Below are 17,943 nucleotides of genomic sequence, written 5' to 3' on the forward strand. Positions count from 1 at the left end.
AAGACTGCCCGATCTGGAAAAAAGTGAGAAATCGCTCCTTGCAGCGTAGAGGACTAATCTCAGAAACTCTCTTAGCCGACGTTATGGCTACTAGGAAGGCAGTTTTAAGAGAGAGCTCTTTGATAGATGCTTGCCCCACATGTATATCTGAGAAGAAATCCAATACAAACGGAAGATCCCACTTGGAAAACCTCGGTTTTCTCTGAGGTCTGAGCCTTATTGCTCCTTTGAAGAACTGCCTAGTGAGAGGATGCCTGGCCCAGGAAACCCCTGAGAAGGTAGAGATTGCAGAAACCTGAAACCTGCAAGGAATTCACTGATAAGGACAAATCCAAACCTGTTTGTAGAAAACCTATAACATCCTGTATCTTTGAATCTCTACACGAACCGTTGGTTGTAGACACATAGGCCGCAAACTTTGACCAAATTCTCTGATAAACTTTGTTGGTATCTGGTCTTCTGGCATTTAGTAAAGTAGCAATGGCTGTATCAGGACAGCCTAACGCTTCCAGCCTTTCCCTCTCAAAAACCAGGCCATCAGATGGAGCTGGGATGGGCATGGGTGAGGAGTTGTTCCCTGCAACAAGAGATCCGGTCTGGAAGGGAGAGGAACTGGATCCTGGTGCTGAGCTACAACAGGAGTGGGAACCATGGTCTGTTGGGCCAGTACGGAATAACCAATATTATTTTGACTTCTTCCCACCTGAGCCTCGATAGAAATCAGAGAATGACCGGAACTGGGGGAAAGGCATAAGCCTTGTGGAACCTCCACTGTTCCGTCAAGGCATCCACTCCGAAGGCCTGGGGACAACGACACCTCATGTAATATTTCTTTAGTTTGAAATTGCACGGGGAGGCAAAGAGGTCTACCTCTGGCACGATTCCCAGAGACAGAATCCAGTTGAACACCTCGATGTGGAGAGACCATTTGTTGTTGTCCAGGGAAAACCTTGAGAGAAAATCTGCCTGGACATTTTGAATTCCTGGAAGATAGACCGCCGTCAGATTTATCAAATTCGACTAGGCCCAGGACATGATCAGACTTACTTCCTTCAGTAGGGAGAGACTGCGGGTGCCCCCCTGTCTCTTGATGTAAGACACAGCTGTCATATTGTCCATCCTTAGGAGAACTGAGGTTCCTGATGTTAGGTGGAGAAAAGCCTGTAAGGCACGGAAGGCGGCACGGAGCTCCAGCACATTTGAGACTACCTTCTGAGATGGAAAATCCCATACGCCTGGGCTACCTCTGTCAGACAGAGAGAACCCCAACCTCTGCTGCTGGCATCCGTTGTCACTGTTACCCATGAGACCGGGGCTATCAAATGGCAATCGAGAAGATTTTTCTGCTGTAACCTCCAGGGGAAACTCTCCCGCAGTGAAGAGGTTATCCGAAGAAGATGGTCTCGGGAGCCCGGATCCCACTGTTGGAGAAAGCCCTTCTGAAAGTGCCGCATCTTCCATTGCGCCCATTTCACCATCGGAGCTGTGGCCACCATGGTACCTATTATCATCAGACACTGTGAGGCCCTGAGAAGGGGAGATGACATGGCAAGATAAATTCTGTCGTGAATCACCGGAATCTTCTCTGGAGGTAAGGAGATGGTACTCTTCACCGTGTCAAATTGGGCTCCGGGGAAAATTAGAGACTGTGTTGGGATTAGACTTTTCTCCCTGTTCAACAGCGAACCGAATTTTGTCAGAGTAGAGATGACTTGATCTCGATGTATCAAGAGTTGGTCTCTGTTTTGAGAAAGTAAGAGTAGGTCATCCAGGTAATGGTGTAACCGGATACCTCTGACCCTGATTAGAGCCACGACAGCCAGTAAGAGCTTCGAAAACACCCGAGGCGATGTTGTAAGCCCGAACGGGAGACATGTAAATTGAAGGTGTGTTTGATCCACTGCAAAACGAAGGTACTTCTGAAAATCCTTTGCAATTGAAACATAAAAGTAAGCATCTTTCAGGTCTATGGAAATAAGCCAGTCGCCTGGCTGAATCGTCTGACATATTGTTTGCAGTGTTTACATCTTGAATTTTTCTTTCCTTATAAATGAGTTCAGGTGTGTCAAATCGATGACTGGCCTCCAGGAAACGTTCTTTTTGAGGACCATGAAAAGGGGGGAGTAAATCCCTTGGAACCTTTCCCCGGCTGGAACCCGAATGGCAACACCTTGAGCCAACAGGGATTCTGTATAAGACAGAAGAGTTTGTCTCTTTTCTTCTGAGTGTGGTAGAATTGTAGGAACAAACTGGTGTATGGGCGAGCTGCTGAAGAGCCATGAATGACCCGATGAGACTGTTTTGACCGTCCAGTAGTCCCTGACCGAGACTGCCCAGACATGCTGAAAAAGGAGTAAACGAGCCCCAACTTGCTCCACCTGGACAGGTTTTATTTTAAAAGGACTTGGAAGCTTCCCGTCCTCCGGACAGAGCTGTCTTTAAGGACTTCTGGCCAGAGGGCAGATTTCTCCTCCAGTTCTTTCTAAATTCGTGGCCAGGCCTGTAGCGATGGGAATCTCTGGCATGCTCTGGATCTTGTCTGGGTTGAGGTCTTCTCTGTCCCAAGAGATGGCGATCCTGGGGTAAGAACCCTGACTTACCTCCTGTAGCACGAGTAATGGCCGAATCCAGCTTGTTCCTGAAGAGGAAGGATCCCTCAAAGGGAATCCTGCACCACACCTGTTTAGAGGCAGGATCTGCAACCCATGCGTGTAGCCACAAGGCACGCTTAGCTGTAATAGAAGAAAGCATAACATGTGCTACTAGGCGATTAATATCAAGGGATGCTTCCCCCAGGAAGACTGATGTAAGCTTCAGCTCATGTATTGGTGATTTCCTGACCAAATCTTCAGACACACTTCCTCGGGCTGCACCAACACCATCCGTCCAGGACTCCATAGCTTTGGACAATGCTGCCAGGGCTAAGGCTGGTTTACAAGCCATACCTGCTGTGATATAAATACGTTTTAGATCCACATCAATCTTCCTTTTTAAGCCATCCTTGAAGGACACAGTATCTTCCAGAGGGAGTGTAACTCACTAACCTCATTAAAGTTGCATCAATAAGAGGTGCCGACTCTAGATGCTTTACCTCATCACTCTTAAATGGGTACATTTTCGCTATCTTAGAAATCAAGGAGTTTTTCCTCTCAACTTTACCCCACTCATCCAGGATAATTTCGCCAAGTTCACCCAAGAAGGGGAAGTTTGGGTGTTCCTTCTTAAGATGTTTGAAATATTTCCTCTGTTTAGAGGGTGCTTCCACGGGTTCTTCCCATCTCAATGCGTCTTTAACCACTCTGACCAACTGCGGAACTAAAGAAGAATCTAAACTGGCACCAAGTTCAACCACCTCTGCCTCGCTGTCTGATGATCCACTAAATGAGGGACTATGACGAGAGGGACCAGGAATTTCCATTTCGGATATTTCAGTGGCTAGAGCTGTAACGGAAGGAGGGATAAATGGCCGATCAGAATCAGTTTTGTTCAGCGATTCTTGAACTACTCTCCTGACCAGAGCTTCCACTTGCTGGTCCCCGGCTCCTCTCTCCTTCGTGGCTCTATCATAACATAGCTCACAGAGGGATTTACCCTCTGGGACCTGAGCATTACAACCCCAGCAAACTTTTTTCTCTGAGCGGCTGGCATGGCGGTGTGAATGGCGACCAGACGCAGACTTAGACCTTTCTTTGCGATGTCTGGAGGGTGACCTAATATGTCTAGAACTTGAAGTAGAATGGCGATTTTGCGACCTAGACTGGTCAGTATCTTTGTGTGCTGTCAAATGAGGATCAGACCTAGAAGGGCTGAAGAAAATAACAAAAAAAGAACGTTATCCTGATCCTAACCCAAAACATTACAGGTAGAATGAAAACTAAAAATTTTAATCCTACCTGTGGCATAAGGGTTGGCCACTGGGGGGCGGCGATATGTCCATAGCGACAGATTCAAACAACTAAAAACATCAATAGTAAAACACAAATAAAACAGTGTTTGCAAAAAAAAAAAGAATACAGAGGCAGCATAGACTGACAATGGAGTACTTAAGTCCCCTACCTTGTAGATCAGAGAAGCAGTCACCGGGAGCAGCTGCCTGAGATCTGAAGCATCTGAATCTGCCGCCGAGTGATGACGTCATTGCGCCTACAGTGTGCTTGCGCCAAGACGGCCGCCGCCATCTTGCCCCAATCACGCATGCGTGAACCAAGCCTCGATCGAGATCGAGACGTGGTAGCTGCGCAGTCAGGGGCAGAAAGCGTCGAACTGGAACGCAGATGCGTCCCAGCCGACATGACCAGGAAAAAAAGCAAAAAACAAATGGACAAACGAACACACAAAAACTCCTGCCATGACAGGAAAAAAACAATATATACATTACCAACCACAGCACAAGCGTGATCTGACCTGGACTGGGAGCCTGAAGTACTCACTGCACTCCCGGGGCATCATAAAAGAGGGGGCCTTCCGCTAATAGCAAAGAAGTTTGGCCAAGTTGCCACTTCCCAGCCAATGGCTAGACAGTAAGCTCTTCATGGCATTGCTTCAAAATCGCCCGTGTCCACCCTGCTAATAGCTGGGAAAGCTGGACTCCAGAAAATACCGCCTTCCTGATTTTCATGTGCAAAACCACCAGGCCTGGATCTGAAAACTTCATAAGGTAAGACACCTTGGTCCTAGGAGGAGGACAAAAAAGTAACGTGGTCTCTGACTAGACGCAAAGATTTATGGGAGTGGGGTCCTATGAGGTATGAGAGGCGGGATTAACCCATACGTAGGCTGCCATGGAGTCTGTCAGGAAAATTACTTTGGAAATCCCAAATATTATACATTTTTTTTAAAGCAAAGGCCCTACAGATTAAAATGGTGGGTGTTGCAATTCTTTTTTCACACAATATTTGCGCAGCGATTTTTTTTGGGAAAAAACACACTTTTTTCATTTTAATGCATTAAAACACACTATTTTGCCCAAATGTTTGATGAAATAAAAAAGATGATCTTATGCCAAGTAGATGGATACCAAATATGACATGCTTTAAAATTGCGCACAAACATGCAACATATTTAAAAGCCTTTACAGGTTACCATTTTAAATCTATATAGGAGGTCTACTGCTAAAATTACTGCCCACGATCTGACCTTTGCGGTGATACCTCACATGCATGGTACAATTGCTGTTTACATTTGACACCAGACCAACGTTTGCGTTCGCCTTTGCGTGTGAGCAGGGGTGCTTTTTTTTTTGCTATTTTATTGTATTTTTAAATTGTTCCATTCATCTTTTTGTTTAAATCATTTGTATTGTTATATCAGGGAATGTAAATATCCCCTGTGATAGCAATAGGTAGTGACAGGTACTCTTTTTTTTTAAATTGGAGTCTATTAGACACTAGATCTCTCCTCTGCCCTTAAAGCATCTGACCACACCAAGATTGTTGTGATAAAATGCTTTGCCAATTTCCCAATGGTGCTGTTCTGACGAAACCTAAGTCATGAAACGTTTGTAGCTTCTTAGGCCGTAGAGATGATTGCAGCCGTTCTGGTCTCTGATCAGCTCTATGGTCAGCTGGCTGAACCAATAGCTGCATTCTCGTGTTCCTTGTTGGGACAGGAGAGCCAGAGAAAACCATGGAAGATGGTGGGGGAGGGGTTCGTTCCCTTCCACTGCTTATAAAAGCAGTCTAGAGGCTAATTAGCCCCTAGGATTGCTTTTATATGAAAGCTGACCGCTGGCTTAAAAGAATGATACTAAGATACCTAAACCTGCAGGCATCATTGTGGTATAACCACTCAAAGTCCAGCCACATACCAGTATGTCCTTGTTGGGCATACATTGTAATGTTCTTTTTTGCTGCATAAAAAAAAAGAGATTGATTGGTGGGCATGCCTACCATTAGAATACCTCCCTTCATCCACCCACTTCTAATGGTGGACATACATGCACCATTTTTTTTTTAACTGTAGTGGTGAAATCATCATTGTGATGAATTTGACAGCGCTGGAGTCACGGCTTTACATATCGTGGGAGCAAATGCTGTTGCTGTCAAGATAAATAAACCTGAATGGCTGAATGGCGTACCTGCTAAGCAAATGATGGTTAACAATAAAATAAAGTAACATTACAGTATAACAGTAAGACTTACCATACCTGCAAAGCAAATACAATAAAACATAGTAAAAATAAAACATTGCAATCTGTGCCTAAAAAAATATATGCCGAAGCATGGGGGCAATCCGCCCCTAATGTTAGAGGCAAATTGCTCCTCCACCCCTGCCCCCATGCTTCGGCATATATGCTCTTTTTTTTAACTGTGGTGGTGAAATCACCTCCGACAGCGCTGGAGTCGCGGCTTTATATATCATGGGAGCAAACAGTGTTTCTGTCAAGATAAGTAAACCTGTGCTGCAGCTGAATGGCGTACCTGCTAAGCAAATGATGGTTAACAATAAAACAAAGTAACATTACAGTATAACATACCATACCTGCAAAGCAAATACAATAAAACATAGTATTATTTATTTTTTGTGTGTTTTTTTTTTCCTTTTTTCACTTTTATATTTATTGTAAAAAAAACTGTAAATTGAACATTGCGGATTAGGGTCTCTGTGATGGCCACCACATCTTTCGAGACCCTGAGACCCAGTGTTAGTGTGCCTAGGACTGTGTTATGCTGTACCCTATGCTAAAACTCCACTAGTGTGTGGTAGCGTTTGAAACATTCACCGATGCAGAGACCAGGTTGGTCAGGAAAGGAGGGACAACACCAGTCACCATAGGAATTTGGACTGCCGTCTCTGCGTGAAGCGAGGACAGAATGAAAACATTCTGTGAATTCCTCCACTTCACTGCTAACAAATTATTACACCTCAAGCAGGCTCTCTTCCCCCGTCTAGTGAATATTATAAAATTTAAACTTTTGCTATATGGTGAAAAAACTGTGAAAAAGAAAACTAAAGCAGCTGCCACATACAAAGTGCTACTCACTAGAAATGTAAAATTATGAAAATGTGGCGCTCGCAAATGTTAATAAACATATGTCACCAAGTGTGGATGAGTACAGATGTGAATATACAAAGCAAACAACATGTAAATAAAGTCCAAATAAATGTGCTGAATGTTCTGATCCACAATGGGAAAAAAAACTTTTGAAGTGCAATGGACCACAGACGCTCCAGGACTAGGGATGAGCTTGGTGTTCGCCTGTTCGGCTAATTCCAAAAGCTCCATGTTCGTGTGACGCTCACGGCCCACAATGCGCTGCGCCATCGCAGTGCATTGCTGGCTTATGATTGGCCAGGCATGCACTGTGACCCTGCATGCATAGCCAATCACAGCGCCGGCAGCGAGGAGAGCCATAATTGGCCACAGACAGGATGCCTGTGGCCAATTATAGCTCAGGGGGTTTAGTACACGCCCCACACTATATAAGGCCGCCATCACGGTGGCCTTGTGTAGTGTGTTGCAGCGTTCAGGAAAAGAGCAGGATAGGCAAGGACAGTGTGTTCTTTTCTTGTGAACCTAGCGCTGTTAAAGTGGGTGTTGTGTGCCTCCAGCACAGTATACACCTGAAGATACTCCTTATTGCTGGTGCTCTGTAATACAGGCATCTGCTGCAGTTAAATTGGGTGTTGTGTGCCTCCAGCACAGTATACACCTGAACATACTCCTTATTGTTGGTGTTCTGTAATACAGGCATCTGTAGCAGTTAAATTGGGTGTTGTGTGCCTCCAGCACAATATACACCTGAAGCTACCCTTTATTAATGGTGTTCTGTAATACAGGCATCTGCAGCAGTTAAATTGGGTGTTCTGTGCCTCAAGCACAATATACACCTGAAGCTACCCTTTATTACTGGTGTTCTGTAATACAGGCATCTGCAGCAGTTAAATTGGGTGTTGTGTGCCTCCAGCACAGTATACACCTGAAGATACCCCTTATTGCTGGTGTTCTGTAATACAGGCATCTGCAGCAGTTAAGATGGGTGTTGTGTGCCTCCAGCACAATATACACCTGAAGCTACCCTTTATTACTGGTGTTCTGTAATACAGGCATCTGCAGCAGTTAAAGTGGGTGTTGTGTGCCTCCTGCACAGTATACACCTGAAGATACCTCTTATTGCTGGTGTTCTGTAATACAGGCATCTGCAGCATTTACCATGGGTGTTGTGTGCCTCCTGCACAGTATACACCTGAAGCTACACATTATTGCTGGTGTTGTTCTGTTTCTGTAACACAGGCAGGCAGCTGCAGTAATTACAGTCTGTGTACTGTGTCCACCAGCTGCAGCATACTGCCAGGTTTGCTCCAGTGATAAAGAGGGAGGGGATGATGAGGTCACTGACTCCATATGGGTGCCTGATAGGAGAGAGGAGGAGGAGGCACATCTCCAATGAGGCAGGACGCCCTCTGGGGGCCAGCTTAGGGGCAGCACACCGACTGAATCACACCGCAGAGCTCCGCCTGTGCAGGGCGCTGCCTCTGTGCGTTATTCCAAAAGTTCTTTGGTGTGGGCCTTTTTGAGATGAGTGCATCAGATCGCACCGCTGCTATCTGCAACATATGTCTCAAGCGTATCTTGCTTGGCCAAAACATCAGCCACTTGGGCACCACATGCTTGACCAGACATATGTTGACCTGCCATGCAGCTTGTTGGCAAGCGTACCTTAAAGACCCACACCAAAGAACAAAGTGGACCTCTCCTTGCTCCTAATCAGCTGGGATCTCCAACCCCACTAGACCTTCAGTCCTCTCTGAAACCTGCACTGAGAGGAATGAAGGTGTAGAATTAGGTGTGTCACAGCCAAGTACTTGTGGGCACTCTGCTAGCAGTACACCCACGTCCGATTGTACCAGGCAAATTTCCCTGCCCCAGCTGCTGGATTGTCGAAAGAAGTTCACTCCCAGCCATGCACATGCCCAGCGGTTGAATGCTAGCTTGGCTAAATTGCTAACACCAAAATGCTACTACTGGTTGTGACACACCTCTCTCCTCCACCCCCTCCTCTTCTTCTTCCTCCATGGCCTCTTCCAGTGCTTTGTCCTGATGCCCTTGAACCAGCAGTGCTCCATAGGCATTCAAGGGGCTACGCAAGTACGCAGGCAAAAAGATGCCATGCCGTGCTTTCGCTGGTTTGTTTGGGGGACAGGAGCCACACTGGGGCAGATATTTTGTCAGCTCTGCAGGAGCAGGCCGAGAGGTGGTTGACGCCATGCCAGCTTAAGCTAGGAATGGTGGTTTGCGACAATGGCACCAACCTCCTCTCCGCCCTCCGACAGGCACAACTGACCTATGTGCCCTGTGTGGCTCACATCCTTAACCTGGTGGTGCAGCAGTTCTTGGGCATGTACCCAGGCTTACAGGATGTCCTGAGGCAGGCCAGGAAAGTCTGTGTGCATCTCGCTGATCATTTAATACCAGTGCTCGGCTGGCTGAGCTCCAAAAGGAGTTGAACCTGCCCAAGAACCGCCTTATATGTGACATGCCCACCAGGTGGAACTCAACGTTGGCCATGCTGCAGCAGCTGCTCACGCAGCAGAGGGCCATCAATGAGTACCTGTGCGACTACGGCCCCAGGACAGGGTCAGGGGAGCATGTTTTTTTTCACCACGCCAGTGGGGCATGATCAGGGATGCATGCGCTGTCCAGTCACCATTTGAGGAGGCCACGAGGATGGTGAGCAGTGACAGGGCATACATCAGTGACACTGTACCTCTTGTCCACCTGTTGGAGCATACGCTGCGTGGAATAATGGACAGGGCACTTGAGGCAGAACAGAGGCAGGAAGAGGAGGACTTCCTTGCCTCTCAAGGCCCCCTTTATCCAGAAAGTGTTCCTGCTGTCCCACCCATCACACAGGAGGAGGAGGCTTGTGTCAGCATGGAGGTAGAGCCTAGCACTCAGCATCAGCATCAGTCTTTTAGGGATGATTTACAGTCCCAAGAAACACGTGGACTTGTACGTGGCTGGGAGGAGGTGGCTGTGGATCATGTTGTCCTTAGTGACCCAGAGGACTCCGGACCGAATGCCTCAGCTAACCTACGCTGCATGGCCTCCCTGATCCTGCAAAGCCTGCGGAAGGATCCTCGTATTCTTCGGATCAAGGAGAGGGACCATTACTGGCTGGCCACTCTCCTTGATCCACGGAACAAGGGTAAGGTTGCCGACCTTATCTTGCCATCGCAGAGAGAGCAGAGGATGAGACATCTCCGGGAGGCCTTGCAGAAAGGTCCGTGCAACGCGTTCCCAGAGACTGGGAGGTTACAAACTCCTGGTCCTGGACAACGTGTTGCTGAGGCTTTGGTCAATCACAGAAGGAGCGGTGGAGAAGGTGGCCGTCTGATCAATGCATTCAGACAAGGTATGATCGGTTCCAGCAACCATCGTCAGCGTCTGATTTACATGGTGCAGGAATACCTAGGGGCAAGGTCAGACTTCGACACCTTTCCCACCGAAAATCCTCATGCTTACTGGGTCTTGAGGATGGATCACTGGCCAGAGCTTGCACAGTATGCAATTGAGCTACTGGCCTGTCCTGCATCCAGCGTTCTTTTGGAATGCACCTTCAGTGCTGCTGGAGGCTTTGTAACCGATCACAGGGTGTGCCTGTCCACCGACTCGGTTGATCGACTGACCTTCATAAAGATGAATCAGTCTTAGATCACCACCAGCTACCAAGCACCTGAAGCTGATGTAACCAATTTTTTTTTTTAAATGTCACATCCCTTCAAGACTGCTTATGCTGATGCTGAGTGACTGTCCTGTTATGTTGACTGACTATCCTCTTCCTCCTCAATGATCCTGCTGATAGCTTGGAAGAACATTTTTAGTTCTGGGTGACGCCACCAGTGGCTAAGGCCCAATTTTTCAGCCCTGTTTAACAGGGGCATGTAATTACAATTCTTGATATAATATTTCACCGCAGGGCCCGTTCTTGCGCCCACCAAGAGTAACTGTGAGGACTTATAGTGTTGTGGCACCAGCACCACCACCACAACCACCAAAGGCCCAATTTTTCTATCACTGTTCAACAATGGCATGTAATTACAATTCTTGATATAATCGTTCATAGCAGGGCGCTCCAGCACCCACCAAGAGTCACTTTGAGGGCTTACAGTGTTGTGGCAACACCAACACCTTAGGCCCACATTTCTGCAGAGCATATAGGACAGGCCCCTTTACTTTCAAACACCCAACTTACAAACGTCTCCTACTTGCAAACAGAAGGAGACAACAGGAAGGGAGATGAAAAAACAGGGGTGATAACCATAATCCAATTTAGCTTGACAGATGCCCATAAACAGGCCACTTCACCAGGCTGTAACACCTTCTCACTCTGGTCCAAGCGCCAGATCTTTCCCACTCCTTCAGCTGGGGCCTTCTGTTCTTGTACCAGATGCTGATAGGCTTGTCTCAACATTGGGTGCACACTTGTAGTTGAAGTGTCCTGCTCTTGGACAAGAGGTGTCAAGAGTCTTCCGACAAGATCAGTATTAGTCCCGGTGATGAGAGAACTCTTACTGGCCCCTGGTGGGCCAAAGTTTCAAAGGTCTCAGCTTTCCCAGCTACAGGGGGATCGAAGGTCAGCTTGACTGGTAGAGCCTTCTTGTAGATTCCCTCTACTTAGATGGAGACAATGGGAGAAGGTCCCACTAGCTTGGCAGGGAATTTGGGGAAGGTGGTAACCTTGGCCTGTTCGGTGGCTTGTATCCGTGCTCCTTTCTTGCGGAAGTTCTGATCTGGCTTGAGTCAGTTGAGCTCTGGGGGTCTGGTGTACATTGACTCTCCGGCGCCGGGTAGCATGGGTCAAAGGGAGTGGGACACTGAGTCGCTGGGAGGCAACAACGGGTGCCCTCTGCAAGGGTTTGGACTTCCGCTACGGTCTTTTTGCAATGTTGGTTTTTCTGGAGCTAGCTAATGTAGATGGGCACCTGGTTGACTCCTTCACCGAGGCCCTATGGAGTTTCCAGGTGACTTTTGGTGCTGTGCTTCAGACTTCACTGGGCTTGGGCATGCTCATCAATAATGTCCAACTCCTCCACAGTTGAAGCTGATTCTTTGGTTTGCTGGCTTCTCCACCTGAGCAACCATTGAGCTTGAGGACTTCTTGGGCACTGAAACTTTATCGCTGGGTAGAACAGTGGGCTTGGCGGTTAACAGGGTCATCATCTCTATCAGCTGCGACACCTGAGTCTTATGAAGCTCGACCTGGGGGTCGCCATCAGCTGCACTGGCCATCCTGACTCAACAGATCCTGGCCTCTGACTTCTTTTTTTTGTTTTCCAGCATGGTCTCCTCTTCCTACACAATCCGGATCAGATCCGGATACTTCAAGATGCTACCATCTTGCCGGGTTCACAAGAGCAGGTTGATGGGGTCCAAGGTCTGGGTGCCCCTCAAGACTTGCTGGGCTCGGACTTCATCCCCCTTCCAGTGGTCTAGTCCTTTCTTCAGCAGGATCTGGTGTATAATCTTGTCCAAACGTCTTATGTACTCCGACAGCTTCTCTCCCTCATTTTTGTAAGTGTGCTCAAACTGGTAAATTAGATCAGAAACCCTCTCTGTGCGCCAAAACACATCCTGCAGAATGTTCAGGTAGTCCTGGGCAACACAATTTTGCTTGCTGAGCTTCAAATTGTGGATGGCTTCTTATGGGTCTCAGGAATGTCCCATTCATGCAAGGCTTGTGTGTCCTGGTCCAGCCACTCTTCAAAGTTGTCCTCCCCTGTAGGCACTGATTGTCTTCCAGAGAAGGCCCTGAGCTTCTGATACCCAGTGCCAGAGTATGTTGGAGGGTCTTTCTGACACTTTGACACAAAGTTTCCCAGGGCAGCAAAGAATTCTGGTCCAATCATGGCCAGAGGTGATGGGGAGGGAACGTCTTCCGTAGTTGACTTGGCTTGACTGGAGCTGGTAGGACCCTCATCTGGAACCTTCAGATGGATTATACAAAGCTCCATCTTGTTGGCCGATTGCACACTGGCACCTTTGAAGCTTTCAGGGACTTCTTGTCTCCTCTCTAACAGTGCAAAGATGCAGGAGGTCCCACGGTCTGTTTTGACAGCAATGACCCACACCTTCCTGTCTGGGGACACTGTCTTCACCGCTTGGCTGATTTGTTCCTCAGCCCAGGCTTCCCCAGGGAGTTTAATCACCATGCTGAAATCTAAGCAGGCAACTTCTTCACAACACCACTAAGTCAAAGAAGGGGGTTCATCTTGGCACTTGTAGGGGTGCTGTCTTGAGGAGTTGATTGCAGAGTAGTGGAATTATCCTGGACGAACCCCCAATTGTAGTGATAACCCTGAAAGAGCTGTTTTTGTTTGTTCAGTCCGTTACCTTGCCTCTCAAACCCAAAAGAACTTCCCCTCTGGCATACCTAGCAAACAGTGTACTTGCAAACACAGTACAACAGACACAGATGTAGTGAACAAGAAGTTTGTTTACTGGGAGACTTTTCACAATCAAACAAAAAGTGATCTGGTAACTCAATAGTAAAGAATGGCAAACTGTGGTATTTAACCTCCCTGGCGGTATGATTCAGTCCAGTTTTAGGTGCTGAAAGTGGTACAATTGTTTTGCATGGAAATTTGGCGTTTTATTTTGTAGTCCTGTGATTCTTAGGAATAACTCTCTTAAATCTCTTCAAACCAGAGTCTAGCGGACATCCCCGGTATGATAAAGTTTATAATATAAAAAAGAATAATAAAAATTATTCAATAATGTAATCAAATCCTAAAACACTGAAAAAGGGACATGTTTTGGTTGCTATGGGCAATCTCCAAATTCCAGGCAGAAAAAATTGTATTTATAATATAAAAGTGCATGCAGGGCACTGCACAGACCACTAGGGACAAAGGGGGTGTGTATTTTGTAATACAGCACTGTAATCTGTGAGATTACAGTGCTGTGTATGTTTTGTGTCTTTTTATTTTTTTGAATTTGCCACCGTTCTCCGCTCCCGTGCGCCATACCGTCGCAGGGAACGGAGCTCGGCGGCATTCGGCACTGTGAATCGAGCGGAGGACAGCTCGATCACACAGCGCGGGGGAAATCGCTGGATCCAGGGGACAAGGTAAGTAACTCTCACTGTGTCCTCCCCTGCATCCAGCGATGCGATCCCGAGTCTGGCTCGGGGTTACCGCTCCTATCAGTAAATTCCTAACCCGAGCCAGACTCGGGATTACCGCTAGGGGGGTTAATAGTGTCAACCAAACTTAAAATGCAGACTTCAAAATAACACAATCAAACAACTTAAATAGGTCTAGAGTGGCCTATGCACTCAGGCATAAAGAGGAACTGATCTGACTTAACAACAGTCAGTCTGTTTCCCTCAAATCCTGAAATCACAGACCCAGGCAATATGCCATAAATGCAATTTATCACTTTAACCTTTAATGTGAGAATTCCCCTTTAAAGTTACTGATCCTGAATGAGTAACAGAAAGGGTCCTCACAATGGAGATATCCAGGATCTTCAGCTAGCCTGGCGTTGGTGCACTTGGTGTCCTGTTGAACAAGATAAACAAAGGGGTACTTCAAAGTATCCTGGTAGGCAAAAATTTGATGTAGGATGCTAGTAGTATCCTGATAGGCAAAGTGGAATGTGGTGACTGTTCATCAGGGTGCAATGTTCCTACAAATGCGGGTACTGGTGAGGCAATGTTGCCTGACTATCGTGTCTTTAAGGATGGGCAAATGCCCGCTCACCCTTCCTGCGACCAAAGAATCAAGCGACCAGTTCCCAGAAAAACCTGACTGGCCACCTTGTAACCAGATCGGCCCACTCCCTCAGGAACACCTTGGGATCCCTCTCAGACTGGATGTCCTTGAGATATTGAACTGCGTAACTGTGTATATTTTAATAAAAATGGGAAATGGGTTGTTCCAAAATGTTTGAACTGTAATGTAGATACAGTATCTATATGGGTATACAAAGTCATGTGTGATAAGAAAATGTAACTTGAACTATGACCACCTTAGAAACCATAAAATGCCCTAATTTTAAAAAGAATAAAACAAAGTTACTATAGGGCTAAAAAAAAATTTGAAAACCATAATTTTTTCAGTGTTTTCAATTAAAGGATATCTAATCCTCAATACAAACAGAGGTGATGGATGCATAGTTTTCTTTCAACCATTTTTTTTTTTAGCTTTTAGCTTTTTTTTTTTTACCTGGTGATTTTGGCAGTAAAACACTTCCTCTCCAAGGATGATAACAATTTCTCAACCTTCTGTATCAGGGCAACAGAAACAAAATAGGAATATGGAACCCAACCCCACCTATATTGTCCAAAACAGAGAAGGGTGTAGTTCTGTAGTCAATGTAGTCAATGTAATTGATAACAGTTGGCACAGGCAGAGGTTACAGGAAGTTATCTGCTCACAAGATTTCCAGGAAGATCAACAGGTATATTTTATTTATCAAATTATCATACAGATGTAACAAAACACTTTCAATGGTATATCCAACATGTGCCCCAATAAATACCCACATAAGAGAAGTTTATTGTTACATACACTTTAAAAGTTGTGACTGAACAAACATCATCTTAGTTCTTCCAAAAAACTCAATGAAATCTCTAAGCCACCATTACCACTCTATGTGTTCCATAGGTTTTTCACACATACCTGCCTACTGGCCCCATGAATGTAATGCTGTTCTGGGTGATAAAGAGAATAGTGTTGATTTACTAAAGGAGAAAAGAATGTTCTCTATGTAAAATAAACATTTACTTACAGACGTTAAGCCGTATTCTCCTCAGAACAGTTGTAATAATTAGTATCTTCTTAGAGGGTGGTACCCAAGTAAGAGTTTGCTAACAAATATCAATGTGTATTTTACAGAGATGCGATGAAATTACAACAGCTACATAATCAGGTTATCAATGAGCAGCAATTTCAACCTTCAACCTCCAATTCCACAGCAAGAGATGTCCCACTGAATACAGCTGTCCCAAATTCTGGATCACCTTACATGTTTGCTCGTCCTCAGCAGCAAATTTCAAGTCAAGATCTAGTAAATGTATACCCACTGCCTACAGCTAACACTGTTGCACCTACAAGGCCATGGACAGCTGCCTCTCAGAATACCACCAGCACTTACCCTGAGTTTGCAACATTTTTGTCCTCTACTTGGCAATCTCCATTCAATGCTACAGATTCAACATTATCTTCACCACCTTCTACACTGCCAAGCAAGAATCAATTCCAAGCACAGACTGTATTACAAACTCCTGTCTCTCCTCCACGAATTCAAAACCCTGTTGCCTTTCTTAGTTCTGTTCTTCCTTCATTACCTCCAACACCAGTTCCAACAAATTCAATGGGCCTGCCAAAGAGTTCTTCCATGTAAGTAATCACGGTCGTCTCTCACATATAAAATCATTATCTTGTTAATATCTGCCAATTGATAGATGAGGTTGGATTTCAATGGGACATATATATTTGCAGCTGTTAAAGTGGTTGTAACCCTAAAAATAAGGCATGATCTATAGCACAGTGCTTGTGCCATGTAATTTGCCCCTTCCTATTTTGCAATATACCTGGTTGATCCTGACCACAGTAATCATGGTTGCTGAGACACAATACCATGGTCAGCATGAGAGCGACTCTCCTACCTGCCCCTACCACCGCTATTCAGCTGCAATATGCAGCAAAAATACATGTTAACATTAACTACAGTGTATGTGTTTTTTTTGTTTTTTATGAAAAGGCTAAATACCTTTTCTGACACATCCACATTGCGGTCACGTGACTTCCCTCGGATGGCCGGGTGACCTCACAGGGGAATCTCAACCCCTCCCGCTTCTTTCCATAGGTCAGGGAAGAAGAGCAGAGGCATTCTGACCACAAAGCTGCGGTGTAAGAAAAGGTATTTAGCCTTTTTATGTTAAAAAAAACGCATACACAGTATTTAATGCCAGCATAATCCGGAGGTGATACCAGTCACTATGTGACTTTACAAACACTTTAATGTCAATGGGATAGATATGATGTCATAAAGGATAAGAGTGAGATGTAGTTGTTTTCTCCTATAAAATTCCTTTTGCATTTTGAAGGTAAATATAAGTCCTCCATTTTATTCTTAGGTTTTATTTATATGGGGTTTAGGTGTATTGCAGTAGTGCAATGAGGTTCACTGATAAGATAGGCTCATTTTGATCACACTCAGAAATGTGGGATAGTTTTCTTCATATGATGTGACTGTTTTAATTCAAAGTCTAGGACAGGGCAGGAACTGCATGTAGAAAGATGGCCAAAGCCGTTTAGAACAACGGTTCGTTCAATTATTTTGGAACACATAAGTACAGATGTCCAAAATTCTCACGCAGGTTCAAATGATTTTTTAAATGACAATGACTGCCCAATTGGCTGTTCACTTAACAATGGGTTTTTTCACCTTCCAAAGTGAATGTTATGAAATGAACATGATTTTTATATGGAAGTGAACACTGCTTCATCTTATTCACAAAACTCAGTGAACATTTACCTTTATAATTTTTTTTTGAAAATTATTTTAACCACTTCAGCCCCGGGCCATTTGGCTGGCCAAAGACCAGAAAATTTTTTGTGATTCACCACTGCATTGCTTTAACTGACAATTGCACGGTCGTGCGACGTGGCTCCCAAGCAATTGACATCCTTTTTCCCCACAAATAGAGCTTTCTTTTGGTGGTATTTGCTATAAGCAAAAAAAGAGCAACAATTTTGAAAAAAACACTATATTTTTTACTTTTTGCTATAATAAATATCCCCAAAAAATATATATAAAAAACTTTTTTTCCCTCAGTTTAGGCCGATACGTATTCTTCTACATATTTCTGGTAAAAAAATTACAATAACCAATTATTGATTGGTTTGCGCAGAAGTTATAGTGTCTACAAAATAGGGGATAGTTTTATAGCATTTTTATTAATAATTTTTTTTGTTTACTAGTAATGGCGGCGA

The 17,943-nt window shown here is 45.3% G+C and overlaps 1 protein-coding gene across 9 annotated transcripts in view; it reads left to right on the forward strand.

Moving 5' to 3' along the window:
* Window positions 1-17,943, forward strand: part of MYPN (myopalladin) — a 254,461-nt gene that overhangs the window by 200,268 nt on the left and 36,250 nt on the right. For all 9 annotated transcript variants that reach the window (XM_077454256.1, XM_077454259.1, XM_077454262.1 and 6 more), the window contains one exon: window positions 15,841-16,344. In XM_077454256.1, the coding sequence (XP_077310382.1) occupies window positions 15,841-16,344 (504 nt within the window). The remainder of the gene's footprint in view (window positions 1-15,840; window positions 16,345-17,943) is intronic.

Source organism: Lithobates pipiens, unplaced genomic scaffold, assembly GCF_037356315.1.
Source record: "Lithobates pipiens isolate NorthernLeopardFrog02 unplaced genomic scaffold, aLitPip1_a1.2 Scaffold_25, whole genome shotgun sequence".
Taxonomy (NCBI): domain Eukaryota; kingdom Metazoa; phylum Chordata; class Amphibia; order Anura; family Ranidae; genus Lithobates; species Lithobates pipiens.